This window comes from Fukomys damarensis, unplaced genomic scaffold (assembly GCF_012274545.1).
Source record: "Fukomys damarensis isolate Sample0158 unplaced genomic scaffold, DMR_v1.0_HiC HiC_scaffold_8, whole genome shotgun sequence".
Taxonomy (NCBI): domain Eukaryota; kingdom Metazoa; phylum Chordata; class Mammalia; order Rodentia; family Bathyergidae; genus Fukomys; species Fukomys damarensis.
In genome coordinates, this window is record NW_022900920.1 from 12,809,597 (window position 1) to 12,833,784 (window position 24,188).

The window sequence follows — 24,188 nt, forward strand, 5'->3', positions numbered from 1 at the left end:
AGGTCATATCTACGTGGGTTTGATTACAGAAACTAATAAAGTATCCTCTAAATAATGAAAAAAAGAATAAGATAAGACTATAAGAGCGAGAAGCAATTTAAATATGTGCAGGGATCATTTTCATCTCCAGAATTAAGAATTATTTTAATGTTACATCATTGTCTTTTCTCTTTTACTTTCCTTTTTAGTTTTATTTTAGGATTCCCTATTTTTAATGTTCATATAAAGATTTCTTTAGCTGAAATACTGAATAGTTTCTTTGGTGTGAAAAACTATAATAGTACACAGGATCCTAATGAGATAATTAATAATGTGAAATAGGAAGTAAAAGGCTAAAGGTGTAGGGAAAGTGGGAAGGGTGGGGGAAAGGTAATAAGGGAGAGGAAAAAAATATGAGAAACTGAAAAAATGGAAATAAAGTGTTTGTAAGTGGGGAGGGGAGGAGGGGGTGAAGGGAGGGCAGGGACAAGGGGAAAAAATGAGAATCAAGACCTATTATGTAAAGGTACAGAATCCCAATGATGAATGTAATTGTATTGTATACCTAGATTGTACCAATAAACTCAATAAAAAGAAAAAAATATTTAAAAAAAAAAGACAATGAAGACAACAATTCCATGAATCTAAATAGAATAAACTCACCAGGCAAGGCAAGCAGTTAACAGAAGGGAAAGAAAGAGAACCAACAACAGGAAATTAATTTGACAAGGATAAGTCTGTACATATCCGTTATAACCATAAATGTAAATGATCTCAATTTACCAATCAAAAGAAACAAGATTGGTAAAATGAGTCAAGAAGTAAGATTCAACAATATGTTGCATCGAAGAAATCCATTTAGCTCAAAGAAATTCATAAGTCAAAGGATAAAATCAATACTTCATGCAACAGGAGCCCCGAATAAAGCCAGGGTAGCTATTCTATTTGTAGACAAAGTAAATTTCAAGCCAAGACTGATTAAGAAAGACAAAGAAGATCACCACATACTTGTTAAGGGCACATTCCCAAAGCAAGGGATATCATAAATATATTAAAATAGCACAAAATACTACACATCCTACTATATCGACCAAATATTAATGGATATGAAAAATCAGATACAATTATGAAACTTCAATACTCCACTGTCACAAAGCAGATAAATCAACAAAGTAATTATCAGAGATAATCCAGAAGGAGAAATTGAGTTTAAGAGAAATTAAGTAGTTTAACCAAGAACTAACAGAGATCAAGGATTAGACTTGAAAAAATTAACCTAGAGCCCCTGTACTCAGAAATGTTAACGTACAGTTCCCCAAGGGAGAGAGGGTTTAAAGAGTAAGTGATAAAAATTCTACTCTACATGGAGGAAATTCAAAAGTGCCACATGCTCAAAGAAAATGGAACAAAAATTTCCACAAGTACCAGATAAAGAACACTGTTTGTGTTGTCAATGACATCTAAAGTTCTATGGTTTTGAAAAAGCAGGACTTGAATATCAGGTATTATCTTGGATTGAATGATAGCTCAGCCATAAAAGGCTAACAAGTAATATAATGCCCTAGACTTCTGTTGTTTGTTTGTTTGTGTTCATTTTTTTTTTGCATTGCTTTTCTATTAATAGCTATGAAATATACCTATAATAGCAAAGGTTTTTAGAACAGAAAAAAGGTCCCCTTGTCTCTTGGAAGATCCCATCTAGAACTGACTAGAATAAACATTTTTAGTGAGATTAGAAATAGAAAGTGCAGGGCCAGGGATTTAGTTCAGTGGTTCTGCTGCCTGCCTCATGATCGCAAGGTCCCAACTTTGATCCCCAGTACCAGAGGGGAGAAAAAAAAACAAAGAAAGAAATGGAGAGTGTAGATATAAAACTGTGCATAATTTTCCCTTTTATAATCTAAGGCTGATTTAGTCCTCAATGTAGACTATAAAGGAAAATAATTGAGGAAGAGGCAGTCAGGAAAGTTGAGAAAGACCCAGAACAATAAATGTGAGGGTTAAGAAAAGGTTTGAAAAAAACACCAGTAAGCAAACTATTTAAAAAAGAAAAGCTACACTGAAATACCCCTTATCCCAGAAAAAATGTCTACCTTCAAAAAAAATCTAATAATAAATGCTGACAAACATATGGAGAAAGAAATCTTTATTACAGTGTTGGCAGGGCTTTTATAAACTAGTACAACCACCATGGAAATTAGTGTACAGATTTCTCAAAAAAACTAAAATAGAAACTCCATTTGACCCAGCTGTATCCCTAAGTGTCTTCTAAAAGGGTTAAAATCATATTACAGGGATATATGCATACCCCATGTTTATAGCTGCACAATTTATAATAGCTGAATCTTAGTCCATCAACAGATGAAAAAGGAAAATGTGGTATTTATACACAAAGCAGTTCTACATTGCCATACAGAAACATAAATTTGAGACAGTCATAAGTAAGTGGACGCACCCTAAGAACATAAGGTTAAGTGAAATAAGTCAGACACACAAGCTCAAATATTGCATGGTTTCTCTTACATGAGAAATACTATATACACATAAATAATGAGCTAAATAGAGGAGAGATAAACAGGAAGTAGGGAGAAGTTCAAATACTTCTCCAAATTACATATTCTGTTGTTTTTCAAATATTGCAATAGATATGCTTGTTTTATTTATACTAATAATTTATCTTCCTTGAAAAGAAATTTTGTACTGTTTCTTTTTTGTAAAAATCTTTTTGGTTTATGTCTTGTACTAAGTAACTAATTTGAAGATAAGGCTACACAGTGGAAAAAAAAACTTCATTGATAAAAACAGCATGGTACTTGCACAGAAACACACATGCACATCAACAGAACAGAATAGAAAATAAAGGAACAACCCCAGGCAAATTAAGCCATGTGATTTTTGGCAAAGGAGCCAAAAACATATATGCTGGAGGAAAGCCTCTTTAACAAATGATGCTAGGAAAATTTGTTACAGAAGTGTAGAAGATTGAATCTAGACCAATACATATATGCACCAAAATAAAATAAAAATGGATCCAAGACATAGACATTAAAACACTTAATCTACTGGAAGATAAAATAAGTAAAACTCTTGTCGGCATAGGTACAGAAAAAAATTCTAAACAGAACAAGAAATTACATAAGAAATAACATCAATGATCAACCAATGAGATCATATCAAATTAAAAATCTTCTGCTGGGCATGGTGGCGCACGCCTGTAATCCCAGCACTCAGGAGGCTGAGGTAGGAGGTCTTGCTGTGAGTTCGAGACCAGCCTGGCTACATAGTGAGTTCCAGGTCAGTCTCAACTACATAGTGAGGCCCTGTCTCAAAAAACAACAACAAAAATAAATAAATAAATAAAACCCTGGTAATTATTAATAACTGTATGCTAACAGACTTTAAAGCATAGATTAAAATAACCTTGTTATATTGAAAAGAAGGAATGTATCAAGTGAATAATCTAAGTATCTACATTAAGAAGAAAAAGAACCAAATAAACCCAAATCAAACAGAAGACTAACTCAACACAATTTAAAACATAAAAATAGGGGGGAAAAAAATCAGTGGAATTGATAAAACTCTAGCCAGGTTGATGGTGAGGACTAGAGCCACAGCCAGAGTTACAGAACACAGAAATTACCAATGCCAGGAATCAAAGATCTAATGGATACGAGAAGTATACTAAAAAACAAGCAAAAAAAAAAAAAAAACCTAAAACTTGGAAACAGCCCATTTGCCCATCAGTTGGAAACTGGATAAAGAAGATGTGATTTTTCTATAAAATGGAATACTACTCAGCCATAAAGAATGAGAAATTAGATTCATTCATAGGAAAATGGATACATATTGAGCATATACCCCTAAGTGAAATAAGCCACACATGTAAATATTGAATAGTTTCTCTGGTGTGAAAAACTATAATAGTACATAAGATCCTAATGAGATAACTGACCATGTGAAATAGGAAGAAAAGGGCTAAAGGTGTAGGGAAAATGGGAAAGGTATGGGAAAGGTAATAAGGGAAAAGAAAAAAATATGGCAAAATGAAAAAAATTGAAATAAAGTGTTTGTAAATAGGGATGGGAGGAGGGGGTGAAGGGAGGGCACAGAAAAAGGGGAAAAAATGAGAACCAAGACCTGTCATGAAAAGGTACAAAACCCCAATAATGAATGTAATTGTACTGTATACCTAAAATGTACCAATAAACTCAAGAAAAAAAAACTATGCTTAGATAAAAATGATTAACTCCTCAAAAGACACAAACAAAATTCCAAAAGAAATGGGTAGCTTGAATACTCCCACATTTACTAAGAAACTGAAATGATGTAGCCATGTTGTAAGACAATTTGGCAGTTTCTTATAAAGTCAAACACCCCAACAATGTGAGCAAGCAATCCCACTTCTAGATATTTGCCCAAGTGAATGAAAATCTATGACTGCATTAAAATTGGTGTGTAAATTTTTATAGCAAATTCACCAAAATGGAAATATTCTATGTTCCCTCAATAATGAAGTGATTAAAAAAAAAGCATCCATACAACAGATTACTACTAGGTTAAAGAAAAAGAAGTATCAGTTTGAACACTGTACTATAGGTATTGTACTATAGGCAAGTCACTATTGATAGTTTGAAAAAAGCAGCCCTAAAGGAACACAAATGTGTAGTTGCCAGGAGTTAACAGTAACACAGGACAGTTTTTTAGAATAATTAACTTTTCTGCATCATCATTCTAGTAGTGGTTCTATGACTACATTTGTCAAAACTCACAGAGCTATGTACCACAAAATAAATTCTATTCTATGTAAAACAAAAATTTTTTTTGAGACAGAGTCTCGCTGTGTAAGTCAGGCTGGGCTTGAACTCATTGTAGCCTGGTCTGGCTTCAAACTCAGGATGATCCTCCCGCCTCAGCCTTCCAAATACTGGGATGACAGTTGCACCACCACACCTGGCTACTCTATGTAAATTTTAAAAGTTTTAAAATGTGTTTGCAAACTAAAGCCAGTAATGTATAAAGTATAGTATAAGTTTTGTTTAATCTCAGGATTTTCATATGAAAAAGTAATTATCACATTACCAGATTAAAAAATATTTTTATTGCCTCACAAGCACAAGGACCTGAGTTCAATCCCCAATACCAAAAAGTAATATAATAATAATAATAATAATAATTTTTTTTAAAAAGTAAATCTAGTCCATGAGCTAAAAAAGAAATCCTGATAAATTATAACTAGAAGTGAATTTTCTTAGTCTAATAAAGAAAGACCAGAAGCAATCACCCTTAATATACTACAGACATTCTCTGAAATCAGAAGACAAAGACAATCAGTGGAGGTGCTAACAGGAAAAGTAAAACAATGGAGAAAATCATTTACAGATAGTATGAAGCATTCTATAAGTAGATAAGTATGAAGTATCCATTGAGAATTTTTAACTCTATGTAAGTAGATAAATATAGCAAATTAGCGGTCATACACCTAACAACTAAAAAATTTTTAATTTTACAATGGCATAAAAAATGCAATAAATCATGAAAATAAAAGGAAAATCACAATGAAAGCAACACTGAGTAAACATTTCAAAATGGAGTTGAGGGGCCATTAAGGGAACAAGACATATGCATATCACAAGCTGCTGCCTGGAAATGAGAATTTTTGACTACAGGCGCCTCAAACCACCAAGTAATTACATTGTATCCCAAGACTCGAGATATATCAAGAGGTTACTACTAGTTTGCTTTGGGAATATTTTTAAGTATATGCATTCTTAATTTTCCACCACTCATGTAGCCTGAATCTCTCAACTCTTTAGGGGTTGTGGGGGGTTACAATAAATCAACACTGCTTGTCTTCTATAAAGTTCACACTATCTCTGCCTCCTTCAGAACAGTCATTCTGTATTGTGAATCTATGTCTCCTGAACTGTAACTCCTAATGCTCTCAAATAAAGTTCATTTATACTCTTATAGCTTGAATTGATCCACAGAATCTGTTAACAAATCTACAAAACGTGTAAGAATTTTGGAATATACCACAGAATTTTGAAATATACCAAAGAAGACATATTAAATGGGGAAATAAAGATTCAGGGATTGAAAGATTCAATATTATAAAGTTCTCCCCCAGAATGACCCATCTAATCTCAGTACCCCAACAAGTTTTGTGAAACCTGATAAATCAACGCTAATGTACAAAAGGGTCCGTGTGGTGGCACAGACCTTTAATCTCAGCATCCAGGAGGCTGAGGAAAGAGGACCGCTGTGCTTTCAAAACCAGCCTAGGGGCCACATAGTGTGCTCACGGCCAGCATGAACTACATAGCAAAACCCTCTCAAAAAAATTTTTTTAAATTAAATTTTGCAAAAAGCCAGCAACAGCCAACATCAAAGCAGAAGAAACAGGGAAGTTGACTTAAATATTTTCTGATTAATGAAGTAACTAGAAGACCCACAAAATTAATATGTAGTACCAACAAGCTAGAATTTCTAAAGCTCCAAAAAAGAATAATAGTCATATAAATCATAAACATCCAAAAATTTGTTTTAAAATAAACACAGGCTTTTAAAAATGTATTGGAAACCAGAGTTTAGATAGCCCTTATTCAGTCTCTTTTTTAAAAAATTCATGAAGTTTTAGTCCATTAAAAGATTTCAGTTCTGGCAAAGAGCCTGCAAAACCCATCACTGCTGCAAATGACAGCCACAGCTGAGATCTCAGGGCTCTTTCCAAGTCAACGGCAGTCATAGTGACCAAGTCCAAACTCTGACATGGTCTCTATTTATGAGCATTGTTTTTAACAATTTGTCAACACTACCCATAAATCACAGAAAAGCAGAAATGTTTATGTGAACTTCTGCCAAAAACAATCACTCCAGAGCACCTGTACTGATTATTAGAACTACTCCAGAAGATGAAGCATTAGGAGTTTTATGAACAAGAAAAACACTGTTCAGTAAAAAGAGAAAACTTCCCTATATTTCCTATTTAATAAATCTAGTGACAGGGCTGGGGGTTTAGCTCAGTGGTTCCACTGCCTGCCTCACAAGCACAAAGACCCAAGTTCTATCCCCAGTGCCAATAAATAAATAAATAAAACTAGTGAATTGTAATGAGCAATATAAATTCACTTAGATACTTTATTTTTTTAAAAAAACTGTAAGGAAACATTTAATCCAAGGTTACATCTAATTTACAAAAAACTGAACTTATGTATTGTCAGTTCTGGAAGACTCAAAGGCAAGAAATTATAAAAGATTTGGCCCAGATTTTAAATCCAGAAAAACAAAAAAGTTAAAAGTATAGGCCAAACAATTATTGATTTCTTCTGCATATTATATTATGTTTCTTCACTATATCCTGGAATCACAATCTGTGTTTGTGAGTCAGTTTTCTCTCATTGCGGAAACAAAATACTGGACATCCAAAGTTAAAAGGGAAAAGAGTTTTTCAGCTCACAGCTTGTAGACTTCAGTCCATACATAATCGGCTGGCTCCAAAGTAGGGTGGTAAATGGCAAAGTGGGGTCAGAGGAGAAACAGTTCATGGCTCCCACACTGCAGCAAAAGCAACAAGAGACCTTACCAGCATCTTTCTGCCTCTTTTATCCCATCCAGACTACCAGGATCATGGGCGGTGCCAAATCAATCACTCACATGTACTGGTTTAGTAATCACATGCCCTTAATCTCAGCATCACACATTTCCAGATTCAGCCACCTCCAAAAAAGGCATGAGGCATTGGGTAGACATCTAGACACAAACCATAACATATGATAGAGCCCTTAAAAAGGGGACAAAACAAACACAGATTAAAACAATAACCAAAAGCAGAGTCACAGAAGAGTGCAAGAGGCAGCAGTTTTCTCTGAAGCCCAAATTCTGACCCATGGTCTGTGTAATCTGAACTGTCTTTGCTTGTATATTGACTATAACATCAGCAACATCTGTGTATCCTATTCATCACAAAAAGTTACAGTAGTTTAATTACACAATTTCCAGCATTACCATAGGCAGAAACAAGGCATCAGGAATGAGATTTCCCAAGAGAACACAATTACAACTATAAAAATCACCTGGCTTCATAGCTGCAGTTGGTTAAAAAGTCAGAACCAAAATATAACCAAATTCAGTGGAAAAACTCCCTTGATGTTCTCATATCAGCAGGGTTTGCTCTCCTTTGACCCATTTCAAATTCTTTATATCCCACAAAGAATTACTCCTTGCTAAGGGGCCCAGTTCATGCTTATGTTTAACGATGGAGTTGCAGCAACCATCATTAGCTTGAGGGCTGGCTAGTCTTCAACATTCTGTGTGATTTAAAGACACAATAATTCCTTCCCTCCTTCATAAAGCCCTTCCAGCTGGGTCAGGAAAGATTCAAAGAATATTCTTACCTCCAGAAGATATTTTCAAGTTTTGTTTATATATGACATTAAACCTTCCTTGGGCCAGTGATAACAGAAGTCAGCTCCTACTGAATATTCTACAAAACAGTAGCTCACTTCTACTTCTGTTCAGAGGACCTAGATATACATTTATGTAACTCTTATGACTTCTGTTTCACCTTCAACCCCCAAAATTCCCTCCCTTTCATAAGATTTACCTTCAATTACAAGTAGAGTTAGCCCTAGGCATCATTAGTTGGTCTCTATTCAAACATTGTATGGTTAAAACTTTAATTCTATTACTTATTTCTGAAACCTTACCCTGAGTTTTTTCCAACGCTATAGAAAGGAGTGAAATAAGAGTACATGATCGCACATCATGAAGGTCTGTCATACTAGCTGTGACACTCCTGGTAAATAGCCTTTGTGAGCCTCAGATTTTGCCTCTGTGGCCCAGAGAGAGTCTCTGTGCAAGGTTATTTAAAGGATGGTGAAATGCATATGAAGGACTTAGCATTTACATGTGTTCAAATGATAAGTTTTTTTAAAACCTTTTATCATGGTAAAATATATATTACTTTTTAAACTATTTGTAAGTATATGGGTCAGTGGCATTATGTGCATGTGTATTATTGTGCAACCATGACCACCATCCATTTCTAGAAACTTTTATCAATCCCAACTGAAACTGTGTTACAAATCTTCTAAGATTTGAGAAATACCAGAGTAACCTGTATTGTCTTTTGACCTGAACCCTTCCCATGGAAGGAACTTATGACTACCCCAATTTCCATCAGTTTCCAACCCTGCTTATTCCTCATGCCCACTTCTCCTGGGGATGGTTCTTCGTCTCTTCCCTGCTCCCTTTCTCCTTCATAGACTAGAGAGTAAGTCATTCTGTTTGACTGAAATTATAGACCCTGGATGGCCAGCTCCAGGAGACAGTTGTGTCCTTCCCTATTCCCTTTTTGTGCACTCCCAGATCACAAAACAATAATGCTATGTTCCACCTAGACCACGTAGCACTATTTGCCTGTCTTCTCTTCCTGTTTGCCTCCCACTACAAAAGAGGACATGGTGCTCCAGGTGGTCATTAGCTCCTGACAAGCTATGGTTCCACCTGGTCCCAGGTTAAGAGTAATCTTGGTCTTTGTCAGCTTTCATCATCTCCCATTGCTCTCACCAGCTTTTGATCCTACACAGTGTGGGTCATGGCACTTTTCCACCATAGAATGCGCCTTCCTTCTGTCTGAAACTGTGTCTCCTGATTTTCAAATCTATTCTGCATCCAAATAAAACTGTCTTTGCTTGTATTTTAATCTCATCTATGATTTCTTGATTTATAGTACCCACATTAACTCAGTAACTTCACATTTCACCACACCAACACTCATGACTGCCATACTATTTACTGTGTCTTTGAATCTGATTAATCTAGGCACTCCATGTTGTTGGTCTTGCTTGTCAATTTGATTGACTTGAAATGGCCACTGGGAAAAGGAGAAAATTCATTCTTCAGTGTGGAGGGATGGAGGAGATCTTGGACAGCGAGTTCTTTGTGGCTCTTCAAAGCTCAGCTGTACTTGATCCACCCCCAAACAAACAAACAAACAAAATCTCAGTATTTAATTCCTCATGTTGGAGAGAATTTAGTCTTTCTCCTTAATAAAATATGGTTTGACTGTCATTATTTGCCGATGATATGATACTCTACATTGAAGACCCAAAAAACTCCACCAAAAGACTTCTCGACTTAATTGACACTTTTGGCAGAGTAGCTGGATACAAGGTCAATACCCAAAAATCAATAGCCTTCTTGTATACAAATAACAGACTCACTGAGAAAGAAATTAGGGAAACAATTCCATTCACAATAGCACTCAAAAAAATGAAGTATCTGGGAATCAACCTAACAAAAGAAGCAAAAGACCTCTACACTGAAAACTACAGCACTCTGAAAAAAAGATATCGAGGAGGACTTAAGAAAATAGAAAGATGTCCCCTGCTTCTGGGTAGGAAGAATCAACACAGTGAAAATGGCCATACTACCAAAACTGCTACACAGATTTAATGCAATACCAATTGAAATCCCAACACTATACTTCACAGAACTAGAAAGAAGAATCCAAAACTTCATTTGGAACCATAGGAGACCTAGAATAGCAAAATCCATCCTAGGCAACAGACACATGGCAGCAGGTATAACAATTCCCAATTTGAAACTATACTACAAAGCCACTGTGATAAAAACAGCATGGTACTGGCAAAGAAGTACACCTGAGGATCAGTGGAACAGATTGGAAGACACAAAAACAACTCCAGATGCACTCAGCTACCTCATCTTTGACAGAGGAGCTGACAGTCCCCACTGGAGGAAAGATAGCCTCTTTAATAAATGGAAAAACTGGATCTCAACCTGCAAAAGATTAAAATTAGACCCTTATCTGTCACCATGCACTAAATTAAAATCCAAGTGGATTAAAGATCTAAATAAAAAAACAAAAACACTAAACTTGCTGGAAGATAAGTTAGGCAGAACTCTGGAAGACATGGGCATAGGGGGGGACTATGAAGAGGGGCGGAGTGGCACAGGAACTAGCAGAAAGAATCAACAACTGGGATCTCATCTTATTAAAAAGCTTCTGCACTGCAAAAGAAACCATCAACAGAACTAAAAGACAACCTACAATGTGGGAAAAACTTTTTACCAGCTGCTCCTCAGACAAAGGACTATTATCTAAAATATATAAAGAACTCAAAACAACCATCCCCCCAAATATAAAGACCCAGTTCTTAAGTGGGCATCTGAAATGAACAGACATTTCTCAGACAAAGAAATAAAAGCAGCAAAAAAATATATGAAAAAATGCTCCACACCACTAGTCATTCGAGAGATGCAGATGAAAACAACACAGATTTCACCTCACCCCACAAAGAATGGCTACTATCAAGAAATCACACAATAACAAATGTTGGCACAGTTGTGGCGAGAAAGGAACATTTGTGCATTGTTGGTAGGAGTGCAGACTGGTGCAACCACTATGGAATCAATATGGAGATACCTCAAAAACTAGGATTAGAGGTTCCATTTGACCCAGCCATCCCTCTGTTGGCTATCTTTCCAAAAGAAGTGAAATAATCATACCACAATGATATATGTGCACCCATGTTTATAGTGGCACAGTTTGTAATAGCTAAAACTTGGAAACAGCCCATCTGCCCATCAATTGGAAACTGGATAAACAAGATGTGGTTTTTCTACAAAATGGAATACTACTCAGCCATAAAGAATGAGAAAGTAGATTCATTCATAGTTAAATGGGTACATTTTGAGGATATACTTCTAAGTGAAATAAATAAGGCACACATATGCAAATACCAAATAGTATCTCTGGTGTGAAAAACTATAATAGTACTCAAGATCCTAATGGGACACAACAAATAGGAAGAAAAGGATAAAAGGTGTAGGGACAGTGAGAAGGATAGGGAAGGGGGAATAAGGGAAAAGGAAAAAAATATGAGAAAATGTAAAAATGGAATTAAAGTGTTTGAAGGGGGGAGGGGAGGGGAGGGTGAAGGGAGGCTGGGGACAAGGGGAAAAAATGAGAACCAAGACCTAGCATGTAAAGGTACAAGATCCCAGTAATGAATGTAACTGTACTGTCCACCTAGAATGTATCAATAAATTAAATTTTTAAAAAATATGGTTTGAAACACTACTTTGGGGGCTGGGAATGTAGCTCATCTATAGAGTGCTTTCCTAGCAACCAAGAAACCCTATTTTCCATCCCTGAAACAGAGCCTACCTTGGGTCAAGGTTTTCTATCATTGTGAGGTTTTTCTCTGTCTTTCAATACTGCTACATTTTCCAATCTTCTGTTTAATACTTGGGTGCCTGTGTACTTGCATGGTGAACATGCTGGTAACACATTGACAGGCAAGGCCAGCTTGTGGCCTCATGGAGCTTACAATCCAGTTGGGGATGGGGATAGAAGTTACCACCTGAAAAGACTATTGAAACAAATATAACTGAGATACGTACATAACATACATACATACATATATATATATATATATATGATACATAATATTTTGAAACTTCCACTGAGCAAAATGCAGAAAAAAAACCCTACATCATCCAGAGAAAAAAAAGATCATCTTCAAATAGGCAAAAATAGATTGTTAGGATTATTTCACAAATGCCTTATTAAAAATACTGCTATCTACAGGAAGTTGGTGGTTTTCTTTGGGGGTCCCTCATGTAATGAGTAGGCAATTCAGAAGTAACCAGAAGTCCTACTGTTAAGTTAAATGACAGAAAATACTTGAAGAATTACAATGAAAGTGGGTTCATGTAAAAAGATTACCATGATATCCACTACTCTCTGACAAAAAGACGGGTCTATATGTCTCATCCACAAACCTCCTCCCTGTGGTTCCCAGACATCCTTTCATTTGGCTGACCAGCCGCTTACAATGACCAGCTTGGATTTACACTGTATTTGCCCCTTCCTGGTCTTGTTTCATAGGTTCTTCTTTTGTAAGTAGTGCAGCCAACACAAGCCAGGCCCCACAGTACGTACTGTGCACAGTCCCACTCAGTCTCCACCGAAACCCGGTAAATCAGATAGGTCTCACCATTCCTGACTGAGTGAAGAAGCAGTAGGCTCAGAGCTACTGCAACTGGTCTCAAACCCAAGAGCTGGTACGCAACACCCCACTGGACTGATTCCCATGGCCATCCGTGTTCCCTTTCTTGACTGTGCTATTGGCATTGTCAAAATTTTGTAAATTAATCTATTTTTACCTAAAGTTAACTCAAAGCAAACAAATGCCAGTTGGAAGTAGTGGCAGCAACAGTGATCACCAGAGGTGAGTTTTAGTAGAAACAGCTGTAGTGAGCCAGCCTGACTCATGCCGAAGTTACCTGTAATCAAGTTACCACCCCACATCCAATTAGTGAACAAAGTTCACAGAGCACCGGACCTTAGGACAGTTATTAGTTTCACAAACAGGTGCTCCCTTTGGCAGACCACTAAACAACTGAGTGTAGGTATCATGTAGAATGAGCATTGTGTTGCAAAAGCTGGGTGCAGTTGACACAGCTACTCATGAGGCTAAGCAGAATTGCTTGAGCCCCGGAGTTGAGTTGAGGACCAGCCTGGGCAACATACTAGACCCCATATAAAACAAAAAAACATAGGTGTATAATCAGAAAAGGGTAGAGAGTCCTCAATGTCCCTTTAGAATCATCTGTTGGCCACTTGTGTCAATAAGCACCAATTCAGAATAGGAGGCAAAAGCCATACAATTCCCTTTCAAGGCCTCCTCTGTTTGTATCCTTTTCCCTTCTCAAGACACAAAAATTATAATAACCAGGCTTGTTGTCAATCAATTATTTTGTTATGTACTTCCATGATACATGATTAAATTTTGTAGGTTTTTAGAAGTCTTTAAAAATTCTGGACCTGGCATGGTGGCACACACCTGAAATCCCAACACTCTGGAGCCTGAGGCAGGAAGATTGCCATGAGTTCAAGGCTAGCCTGAATTACATAGTGAGACCCTGTCTCGATAGATATAGATTCCAAACATGTACCTAATTGTGGTTCATATTGAAATAAAGCACGATACATTAAACATTTTAGCTAAAAGCTCAAGCTATTGACTAGGATAAAACCAATTAGTACTGTGACCATACCAATTTAAATTTCAAACCAACTATGCTACAAAAAGCAATGCATTCAAGTCGCTAATGTTAAGGTAAAAGTTGTCCCTCTTCCTGATGTTTAAATACTTCAAAAGAAGCAAACAAAAAAAAGCAATGCCAATACATAAGGAAATAAGGAATGAGGGTAATATTGAACTCCCAAGCTAAGGGAAGGGGAATAGTTTCTGTTTATAGTTCATTTTTCATTGGGAAAACACTGGAGTTAGTTTGGGTACTGGTGTTCGTACTTCTGTACAGTAGAACAAATATTTTGTCTCATGTGCAAATAATAGATAAGGAAAGAGTGGCTATGCCCGGTGTCCCAAGAACCAGGGTGATACTGACCTTAATAGCTACCACGGGCACAGTGGAAGCGTGGACCACACACATGCCCCGACTCTGTTGATTGTGCTTTGCATCAGTGAGTCAACATCAAAACTAATTAGGATATTTCTAGGCACCCATTTCTTCAGTTTTCACTAATCACTGATCATAAGGATATTTTAGTGCAAGGCAAATATCACATTTTCATAAACAGAAATGATCTAAACATAGGTGGACAGAATGTGTTCTAGAATACAGTTCTTACCAACCAACTGCTGTGCCTCAGATGTTTTAGTATATTATTTCCTTTTCTCACTCTGTGCAGGGAACTCTGTGTAAGGCAATAGGAGGGACAGGAAAGTAAACAGTGCAGAATGGAGCTACCTGTGGGAGACTGCCACACTGATTATGCCCCAAATCAGGCTGTAAAGAGTTAGTCCCATTATTGGCTTATTTATAGAAGTGATGCCTATGTGTGGTCAGAGCAACTCACACCCAAATTCCATTCCCACAACTAAAACCTTCTTATTAGAAGGACAAAGTTCTAACTACAACCATATATTTTGTCTGTTCTGTTTCTCATTAGATAATACTTTGTCTTGCCCTTTGTTTCTATTTCCATAGAAACTGCACAACTGGAATCTTCTCACGTGGCCCTGCCCTTGCACATAGCTCGCCTTCACCCTAATTGATTACCAACAAAATTCAGTAGCTTGGACTGACCAGCACTTTTGTCCTGGAACCCTGCTTTCTGTCTCTTACGGTGTCTTCTCCCACCCCGGCCTGCATCATATACTGGGCAGGAGACTGGAGCCTACTGAAGAGGTTTCCAGTTTCAGGGGGCCCCAGTAGCTACCTAGGCCTAACTCTGAAGGAGACGCTAAGGGTATTGTACACGTGAGGAATATTTAATAATAATTAGGTTGTTACCATTCTGGTCCTCTGCTTTTCTCATAGAAAGACCATTGTGATTAACTACATTGGGCCCACCTGCATGATACAGGCTACTCACACCATCTGATTATCCTTAACACAAAACCCGTTTTGCCAAGGACGGTAACATTCACAGGTTCAGGAGATTAGGATGTGGGTGTCTTTTATCCAGCCTCTCACAATAGCAAGCAATAAGAAACCAAATGAGTCTTCCCCCAATAGTGGACTGGTTAAAATACAATAAATTCATATAATAGAACAGAGTTATTTTAAGAGGGAGGAGATTCATTATGTATGAAACAGAAAGGTCTCCAAAAATATGGTGTTAGGTGGAGAAAAAAAAGCAAAGTAATGGACAGAAAAACAAAGAACGCAGTATAACTTTCTTGTATTTATAAGGTTTAAACGATCTCTGAAGCTGATTATACATCTGTGCAGACCCAGCTACTAAGGAGACTGATGTAGAGGATGGCTTGAATCCAGAAATCCAGCAAAACTAAGACTTTTCACTCTGTAGTCCAAAGTTGTAATTTTAACTTTCAAACTTAACAAAAAAAAAAAAAACCAAAGTCTAGAAAGAATAAAAATAAACTGTAAAAGGAGTTACTGATAGGAGAGATGCATGTAAACTGAAGCCAGAAAAGCCAGGTTCACTGTAACAGATACAAGATTTTACCGGATTCCAGCGCTGCACAAGTTACTCCAAAACACAGAGGCTTAAAACAGCAAACATTCATTATCTCACAGGTTTTGTGAGACACATCACCAAATGAAAATAAGAATAAAGACCTTCATATCATGAAAGGATATTCAAGGGGCCTATAAAAATACATAAACATGAATGGGAAGAAAGGAGCTAAAGGTGTAGGGAAGGTGGGATGGGTAGGGGAAGGGTAAAAAGGGAAAAGAAAAAAATGTGAGATAATGAAAAGATGGAAATTAAGTGGTTGTAGATAGGGAGGGGAGGAGGGGGTGAAGGGAGGGCAGGGACAAGGGGAAAAAATGAGAACCAAGACTTGTCATGTAGAGGTACAAGATCCCAACAATGAATGTAACTGTACTATATCCCTAAAATGTACCAATAAACTCGATTAAAGCTGAAAAAAATACTTAAACATGTATTTACCATTATTAGTCATTATCTTACTTTCTTAATGTTAAGACAAAATATCCAACACCCACAAGTTAAAGAAGGAAAGGTTAATTTTAGCTCACAGTTCATAGAAGCTTCAGTCCAGGGCAGCATGGCAGAGGGGCATCGCAGAGGATAAACAGTCCGTGAGGGGCAGGCAGAAAGCAACAAGTAGTGACCCTCCCCTTCCCTTTTTATTCTGTTCAGGCTACAAACCTATTGGTTGGTTCCACCCACACCTAGGGTGGGTCTTCCCATCATCCACTTCTAGAACTACGCTAAATCAGTGGACTAATCCAGTTAACAGACACTCATGATTCAATTCAGCCACCTCCCAAAAAGCACATGAGGTTTTGGAGAGACTTATAAATATGAGCCCTAACAGTTGCTAAAGAATAATTAGAATCTCAATAAGATACTTGTCATATGCATTAAACTAGCAAAATTTGAAAAGATCAAAAACTTCAGCACTGGCAAGGATGTGGAGCCCCTGACATTCTCACACGCACTGCAGCATGACAGCGTGGTGACACAGGTACAGCGATAGCTACTGAAGTTAAACGGGACTCAGCAGTGAACTCCACTCCTCGGAGTCCCCTAGGTGTCCACAGAAAAGCACACATGTGCACCAACGGACAGGTAAACAAATAGCCACAGCACCATTATTTGGGAAAAAACCCAAATGTCCACCATCAAAAGGATAGGAAATTAAATTGTAGGATACCAGTCCTCCATGTAATGGCCTGCATTTACCATTCTCATCCTCTGCCTCCCTCTTATAAAGACTGCTGTGACTGATTACATCGGCCCCACCTGCAGGATAGAGGTTACTCTCCCCTTTGATTGTCCTAATCGTGAAACCCCTTTTGCCAAGTAAGGTAACATACTCACAGGTTCAAGGGTTTCAGATGTGGGTGTCTTTTATCCAGCCTCTCACAACAGCAAACAATTATAATCCAAATGAGTCTCCATCAATACAGGACTGGTTAAAAAATGATAAATTCATACAATAGAACACAGTTATTTGAAGAGTGAGGAGGTTCAATATGTACTAAACAGAAAGATCTAAACAATACAGTGTGAGGAGAAAAAAGCAAAGTAATGGACAGAAAAAGAAGGAATGCAGTGTATATAATTCACTGCTGACTCACTGGGAAAATGTCAAGCAAAAGAACCTGAACATACACACACACACAAACACACACACAAAATACACACTATGGCTGGGCATGGTGGCGCACGCCTGTAATCCCCGTACTTGGGAGGCTGAGGCAGGAGGATCACTACAAGTTCGAGACCAGCCTGGGCTACATAGTGAGTTCCATGTCAGTTTCAACTATATAGTGAGACCCTGTCTCAAAACAACAACAACAACAAAAAAAAAAATACACACTATGGCTGGGCATGGTGGCGCACGCCTGTAATCCCCGTACTTGGGAGGCTGAGGCAGGAGGATCACTACAAGTTCGAGACCAGCCTGGGCTACATAGTGAGTTCCATGTCAGTTTCAACTATATAGTGAGACCCTGTCTCAAAACAACAACAACAACAAAAAAAAAAATACACACTATGTCACTCTGTTTACATAAAGTACAAAAAAATGTGAAGCTAGCCCATTCTGATAGAACTCCCACTTGTAGTTATTTTGATGTGGGCCATACCTAGAAAGGTAGATCTCTGAGTTACAAGGCATGTTCTATATATTTATCAAGGTTGTGACAACCTGGATGTGTTCGCTTTACAAATATTCAGACTATACACTTAAGATTTGTACATTCTACTGTATGCATGGACTTTACGTCAAAATTAATATTGATTGCCAAGGAAGGAATGATATATTCAACTAGCAACGCTATTCTCAACTTGGGGTGATTTACTTTACTAGAGAATGAAAATACTTGCACAATCTTGAATAAGCTAATTAACCTGTTTGTTTCTCTCAAATGGACAAGATCTATAAGGTTATTTAAAAAAAAACTTCTGTGGTTTTTTCATTCATTCATTCACTCAGACTAACATAAATGAAGGCAGTTACTAGAGCCAGAAAGATGAAGATCTCAACTCGTCTCAGGGAAATTTCTCATGAGAGAGCTGAGCATGTATATTAACTACAGCATGTCAGCATAACAAAAGCATTCATAAAATGCAGACACTGTACTGAGGCAAGAGGAAGTCACTCTGCTTTGGGAGCCGGGAAGGTGGGAAGGTAAGTAGACGTACAAAGTTCTTAAGGGTGTGATGTCTAGGAGAGCATCAAGAGGATCCCTAGGGTCCCAAAGGTAAACATCAACAGTTTTGGCCCTGGTTTGCTACCAACCCTGTGAGAACACACACACACACTGTACAATGTCTGTGCGAGTTGTTTACTTTGCACCACCTTCTGAATTTAATGAGTCATCCAGGCCACTCTCTGATGAGGCTGGTAGACACAAGCCCCTCCTTGAATCTGGTTGGCTGGTGCCGATCAGACAAGTTGTAACAGTGCTTCCTCAGCACTGCAAGACAGGTATGCAAATCAAGTTAGCAGGAATAGACGCCATCTGGGTACAATGCTGATTGAATGTGAGCTTCCAGACCTACAGCTCCAACTGCAGGAACATTTTCTCCCTTTCTATGACTAAGTGAGCATCCTGAGGTCAGGATCACGATGATTTTTAGAGCTTGGATGGGGATTTAAAAATAGGACTGCTTAAAATTGCTAAAATGTTTTAAATATGATTTATTTGTGTTTGTTTATGATAAGATTTGAATTATAATCTGATAGAATTAATATTCTTGTAGGGCCTAAGACTACTTGAGAAAAACGTGCTGCACAGATTTGTTAAACGATTTCTGGGCTTAAGTAAGAAATTACTTTTAAATCCCTACCAGTCTCCCAGATAATTAATCAGTCAGTACTTCATGGCGGTGCAACGATGTTGTTAGGTTTTAAGACCCGGTGGCCCTTTTGTCCAACATATAATGTTACTTGCCTATTTCCTTAATCTTACTGGATAAAAGGAGACTCTTAAAACATCTCATTTAGATTAGGAAAGAAAATGGAACAGCACATTTGTAATCGACCTGCCGTTTATAGGCACCTGATCTAAATGAACTTTACCCAAAGCATACTCCGTAAGAGGCACTTCAAATGTCACTGTGCAGAGTCCCTTCCGTTGTAAAGTAAAATGGTTTTCTGTTTATAAATACACCACAATACACTTAAGGAAATAAAACTAGGTACCTAGCTGTTAACAGCAATGTCATCCATTCAATAAAAGTTTGCTTAGGCCATACTTCCTGTTGGCACTGGGGACAACCTGATAAACCAAGGCAGACAAAGGCAATGCCCTCTTCCATGCTATTCTAGTCTAGTGGACAACATCACTTTCTAAACATTCACAAAAGAGTTGCAAATCATGATTAATTAATTACAAATTGTGATTTGGGCTATGAATCAAGAAGGGGAGAAATAGGAGTAATGTCAGGGAGAGGGCAATGTCTACGTTAGGGAGTCAGAGAAGGACTCCACAAGGAAGTGACATTTAAGCAAAGACTGAAGGGCATTAGAAGCCAGAGCCTGCAGAGCAGAAGGGAATACATAATATTCCTGGCAGAAGGAAAAGCTTGTACAAAGAAGCAGAATCCTAAAGAAATCTGAGTATGTTGAGGACTAAAAGAAGCATAATATATCTAGGATCCAAAGTGTTACAAGTTTCAAGACGTATCTACACTAGGAGAAAAATCAGATGGCTTTTGGGCAGGGGAGAGCCAAGATCTGGTATCTATTTTGGAAAGGTTGCACTGGCTTCCAGATGGAGCATAAGTGGGGAAGGGGAGAGGAATAGAAATCAGTGGAGCCTACAATCATGGTAAGTGAGATGTCTTAGAAAACCACTGGTTCCTACAAGGGAAGGGAAGAAGATGTGTGTTTGTGGTAGCCTTTGGAGATGGAATGAACAGATGTGCTGGTAGAAGTACTGTGTGTGAGGGGTGTTGGGTGAGCAACAGGAGTCAGGGATGACTCAGATTTCAGGCTGGAATTGGGAAGGTGGGGAATGCTAGTGGAGGAACAGGTTTGAAGAGAGAAGTCAATTCCTATAAATGCCTGTTTCAGACCTTTATTTACAGGAATAATATAGATCTCTATTTAACATTTCTTTTAAAATGTTGATGTGTAACCCAGGGTGTGGTGGTGCACACCTATAATCCCAGCCCCCCGGAAGGTTGAGGCTGTAGGATTGCCAAGAGTTTGAGGGCAGCCTAGGCTACACAGTGAGTTTGAAGCCAGGCTGAACTACATAGTAAGACCCTCTCTCAAAAAATACAAGGAAAAAAAAAGTTGATATTCAGCAGGAAACTACAGCCAGGCCTGAATTTAGGCGCCTGCGCGCGCACACGTGTGTGTGTGTGTGTGTGTGTGTGTGTGTGTGTGATTGATATGTTAAAAAGAAAATTAAACACTGTATTTATAATACCTGACATACAATGAGAACACCATATGTACAGTATTTGTAATTGACCTGAAAAAATTAGGGAGCAGAAGCTGGGAGGTTTATCTCAATGTTGCATTTGATAAATACAGTTTTAACTAAGATCCTGTTTCCTTAGGTTTGTTGGTTACTTGGATTGTGTTTGTTTAGATTTGGACTGAAGACCTCCCAAACCACCCACTGGTTTCATCACTGAGAAATTAGGTAAGAGAAGAACTGTTGAATTTACATATTTTTTTCAAAAGCAAAATAATTTCTTATTTCATACATTGGTTATCTTTCCAATAGTGAAGTAAGTTCAGGAAAGAAAGAAAAATGTAAATGTGCAAACACCCATACCACTCTGAACAGTCCAAGGTTGTGAACTTATTTAATTTCCTCTAAGGAATCATTTCTTGGTTCACTGACTTATTATTCTGTGAAGCAGTGGTAGCCCCTGTCATCCTTTGTTTATTGCCAGAGTATGATCCAGCTGTGGGGTTTGGGAGTTTGTTTATTGGATTTTAATGACACAGTTAACAAAGATCATTCCTAAAAGTAATAGAAAACTAAGTGTGTGGAAATAAAATGGATACAAGAGGCTTGAGGGTTATTTCTACTTATTCTTTAGTGTTGTTTTAGACATATGTTTAATTCTTAAAGGCAATTAAGAAGGATCTTTCCTCTTCATCAATTTACTGATGCTATATTTACTCTTCTAAAATGTTATATGAACCCTTCAATAACAAAAGGTGCCATGTAATTACCAGATATAAAATATGTTCCATAATATTAGTGTAACTATATAATGTTAATATAATATTCACAACAGTATAATTGTAACTATGTGTAATTAATTATGATACCTGCTAATATCATATCCATAGTGCTTCCATTATCTTTGAGGGAAGGAAATAACTTCAGTCTTGGGTAGAATCTAGTTAGATATAAATCTTGGAGTTAAAAAAATGTTTAGAGATAATTTATTCTTATCCTTTTAAATATTTACCAAATCACTTAAGATTAGTAAATTATTTAGTAAATATTTATCCAAAATGATGCTTAGTAGACTGTGAAATAATTTTCTAAGGTAAATGGTAATTGAATTTATTTAAAATTAAATTATTAAAAAATATTTAAGAATATGTGAAAAGGAATAAATCTACTTGTTTCCCAGGTGTAAATTGCTTTAAAAATATTTTCCACGTCAAAATCCAATGAACTGATATACAAATGTACATAGAGTTCACACAGTTAATACATTTCTTATACTGTTTTATAAAACCTTCCTGATCTGGCACCTGTTGACTTTTACAATCTCACCCCTCCCCACACAACATCTTTTTCTCCTCTTCTCTCCCTCTCCTGTTACCAACAGCTTTACTAATCTTCCTGCTCTTGATCCTAGAACCGTGCCGCTCCCTTAGGTCTGGAGACCTATGCACCAGAATTTCCTCTAAAAATTATTTTCCCTTATTCTTTGCCAGGCAATTCTGCAGATCTAGCTGCTCCTGGAAAACTTTTGTTCACCTCTTCTTCCCTAGGCTCAGACTCAGTTTGCAGTAATTCTTGAGAAAGCCTCTGCTTAGCCTACTGGGATAGATGAAACTAACATTGTTCTAGTCATCATTCCATCCCCAAGCCCGAGAACAGAGCTGCAACCTATGAAGCACAATGAATGAATGAATATATTAAAGATTCTGAATTTTAAAAATGATTCTGAATTTATAGTTTACACCTTTGAACACAAATCTGCAGAAATAAAGGTGCCATTTTTAAAAAATACTTTTCACTTCAAACTATTTCTTCTTTCTGGAGAAAACATATACAACCTGACAGTTTGCCATTAGACCAAAAAAAAAAAAATAGCATTCTTGTATGCTAAATTTCTTTCACTAGATTAGGCAAAAGTTGTAGAATCAAAAGAGTTATAAATGCATACAATGAAACTGTATAAAAATCCTACCAGCCCAAGCAACCATAATTCCCAACTTGGAAGTTCTCTTCTCAGCAAATAACTTAAAGGAAAAATTCTTTAAATTTTCTATGTTGAATGTCGTGCTCTATAAATGCCATTCCTCCCAGAGAAACTTGGATTTAGCCTGAGTATTTTATTTCTGAAATTGTGCAAGAGGAGCCGGCTAGGTTTTAAGAATCAAACTGTATCCTCTTTTAAACTTTGAAGATCATTCAAGTCTCTATTCAAAACAGTCCTTACTTTAAGAACAAAAAGGGACAATAAAACAACATAGGCGATGAGTAAAGAAAGACCTGGAACAAAGCCCCTGGAAAGGTTGGGGAAATCAATAAACCAGTAAGTTACAAGTCTTATTAGATCTGATAAGTAAACTGTACCTCTTTGGACATACATCAAAAATAACGTGGGAAAACAGAAAGAATTAGTAAAACAAAAATTGGGGGGCGTATCTTATCTCACATACGTTAACAATAATTAAATGAAGGTAAAAATAAAGTAAATATACTTGGACAAAGCTCACCCCGCCTTTATATTACTGACTATTGAGAGGTTGAGGCAAATAGCGTCTCATCAATTCAAAACCCAGCTTTGTCCCATGCTTAATTGCTTGCATTTTAGAAGCAAGATGGGATATTTACAGTTAACTGAAATAATGATAGTGGTGGTTAGAGGCGCTCAGCCTCTCGACCTTCAGGCTCCCACACTGGAGACTCTCTGGGTCCAGTGGACAGCAGGGTTTAGTCCCCTTGTCCTCCCTCCCGCAGAGAAACGCACGAGCGGAGACTCTAACTGCACGTCCCTGTCATATACGGTAAAGCCTGTAGGACTGGGTAGGGCCCTTCTGGTTCCCGGAGGTCGCGGCCCGCCCTAGTCCAGCAGCCCTTACTCTGGGGCTCCATGCTCAGGTGCTCCCGGGCCCCGCCGGCCAAGCCCCGGCTGCCGCGCTCCTTACACCTCTGTCCACTGCAGGCGTCGCTCGAGTTGCCCAGGCAACCAGGGAGTCGGGGAGGAGGGGCCAGAAGGACGGCAAGAGGGAGGGACCAAAAGCCGCAAAGAAAAGCAAGCGAGCGCGAGAGCCCGCGCGTCGCTGGGTCACAGAGCGAAGGTGGTGGCCGAGTGGCCTGAGGACGATACGGCCTCGGAGGCCTAGTCGTGCACTTGGGTCTCCCAGGAAGCCCTCTGGATTGGGCGCTGCGGGCCCCACCTTCGCAGTCCCGAGGCATTTGTTGGGACCTCCCGAGCGTCGAACGACCCGCGGGGCCTGGCCGCGCCCGGGACTCTGCGGCCGGCGCTGCAG

At 38.0% G+C, this 24,188-nt stretch overlaps 1 protein-coding gene across 2 annotated transcripts in view; it reads right to left on the reverse strand.

The window, feature by feature from the left end:
* The window catches only part of Fank1 (fibronectin type III and ankyrin repeat domains 1), a 145,734-nt gene extending 121,858 nt beyond the window's left edge, over window positions 1-23,876 (reverse strand). The window contains exons 1-2 of one of the 2 annotated variants that reach the window (XM_010620999.2): window positions 23,778-23,876; window positions 21,780-21,850 (exon numbers count right to left, since the gene is read on the reverse strand). In XM_010620999.2, coding sequence (XP_010619301.1) covers window positions 21,780-21,798 — 19 coding nt within the window. In that variant the 5' untranslated portion in view covers window positions 21,799-21,850; window positions 23,778-23,876. The remainder of the gene's footprint in view (window positions 1-21,779; window positions 21,851-23,777) is intronic. The other variant, XM_010621002.2, reaches the window with a different exon arrangement.
* Between the last annotated feature and the right edge of the window lie 312 nt (window positions 23,877-24,188).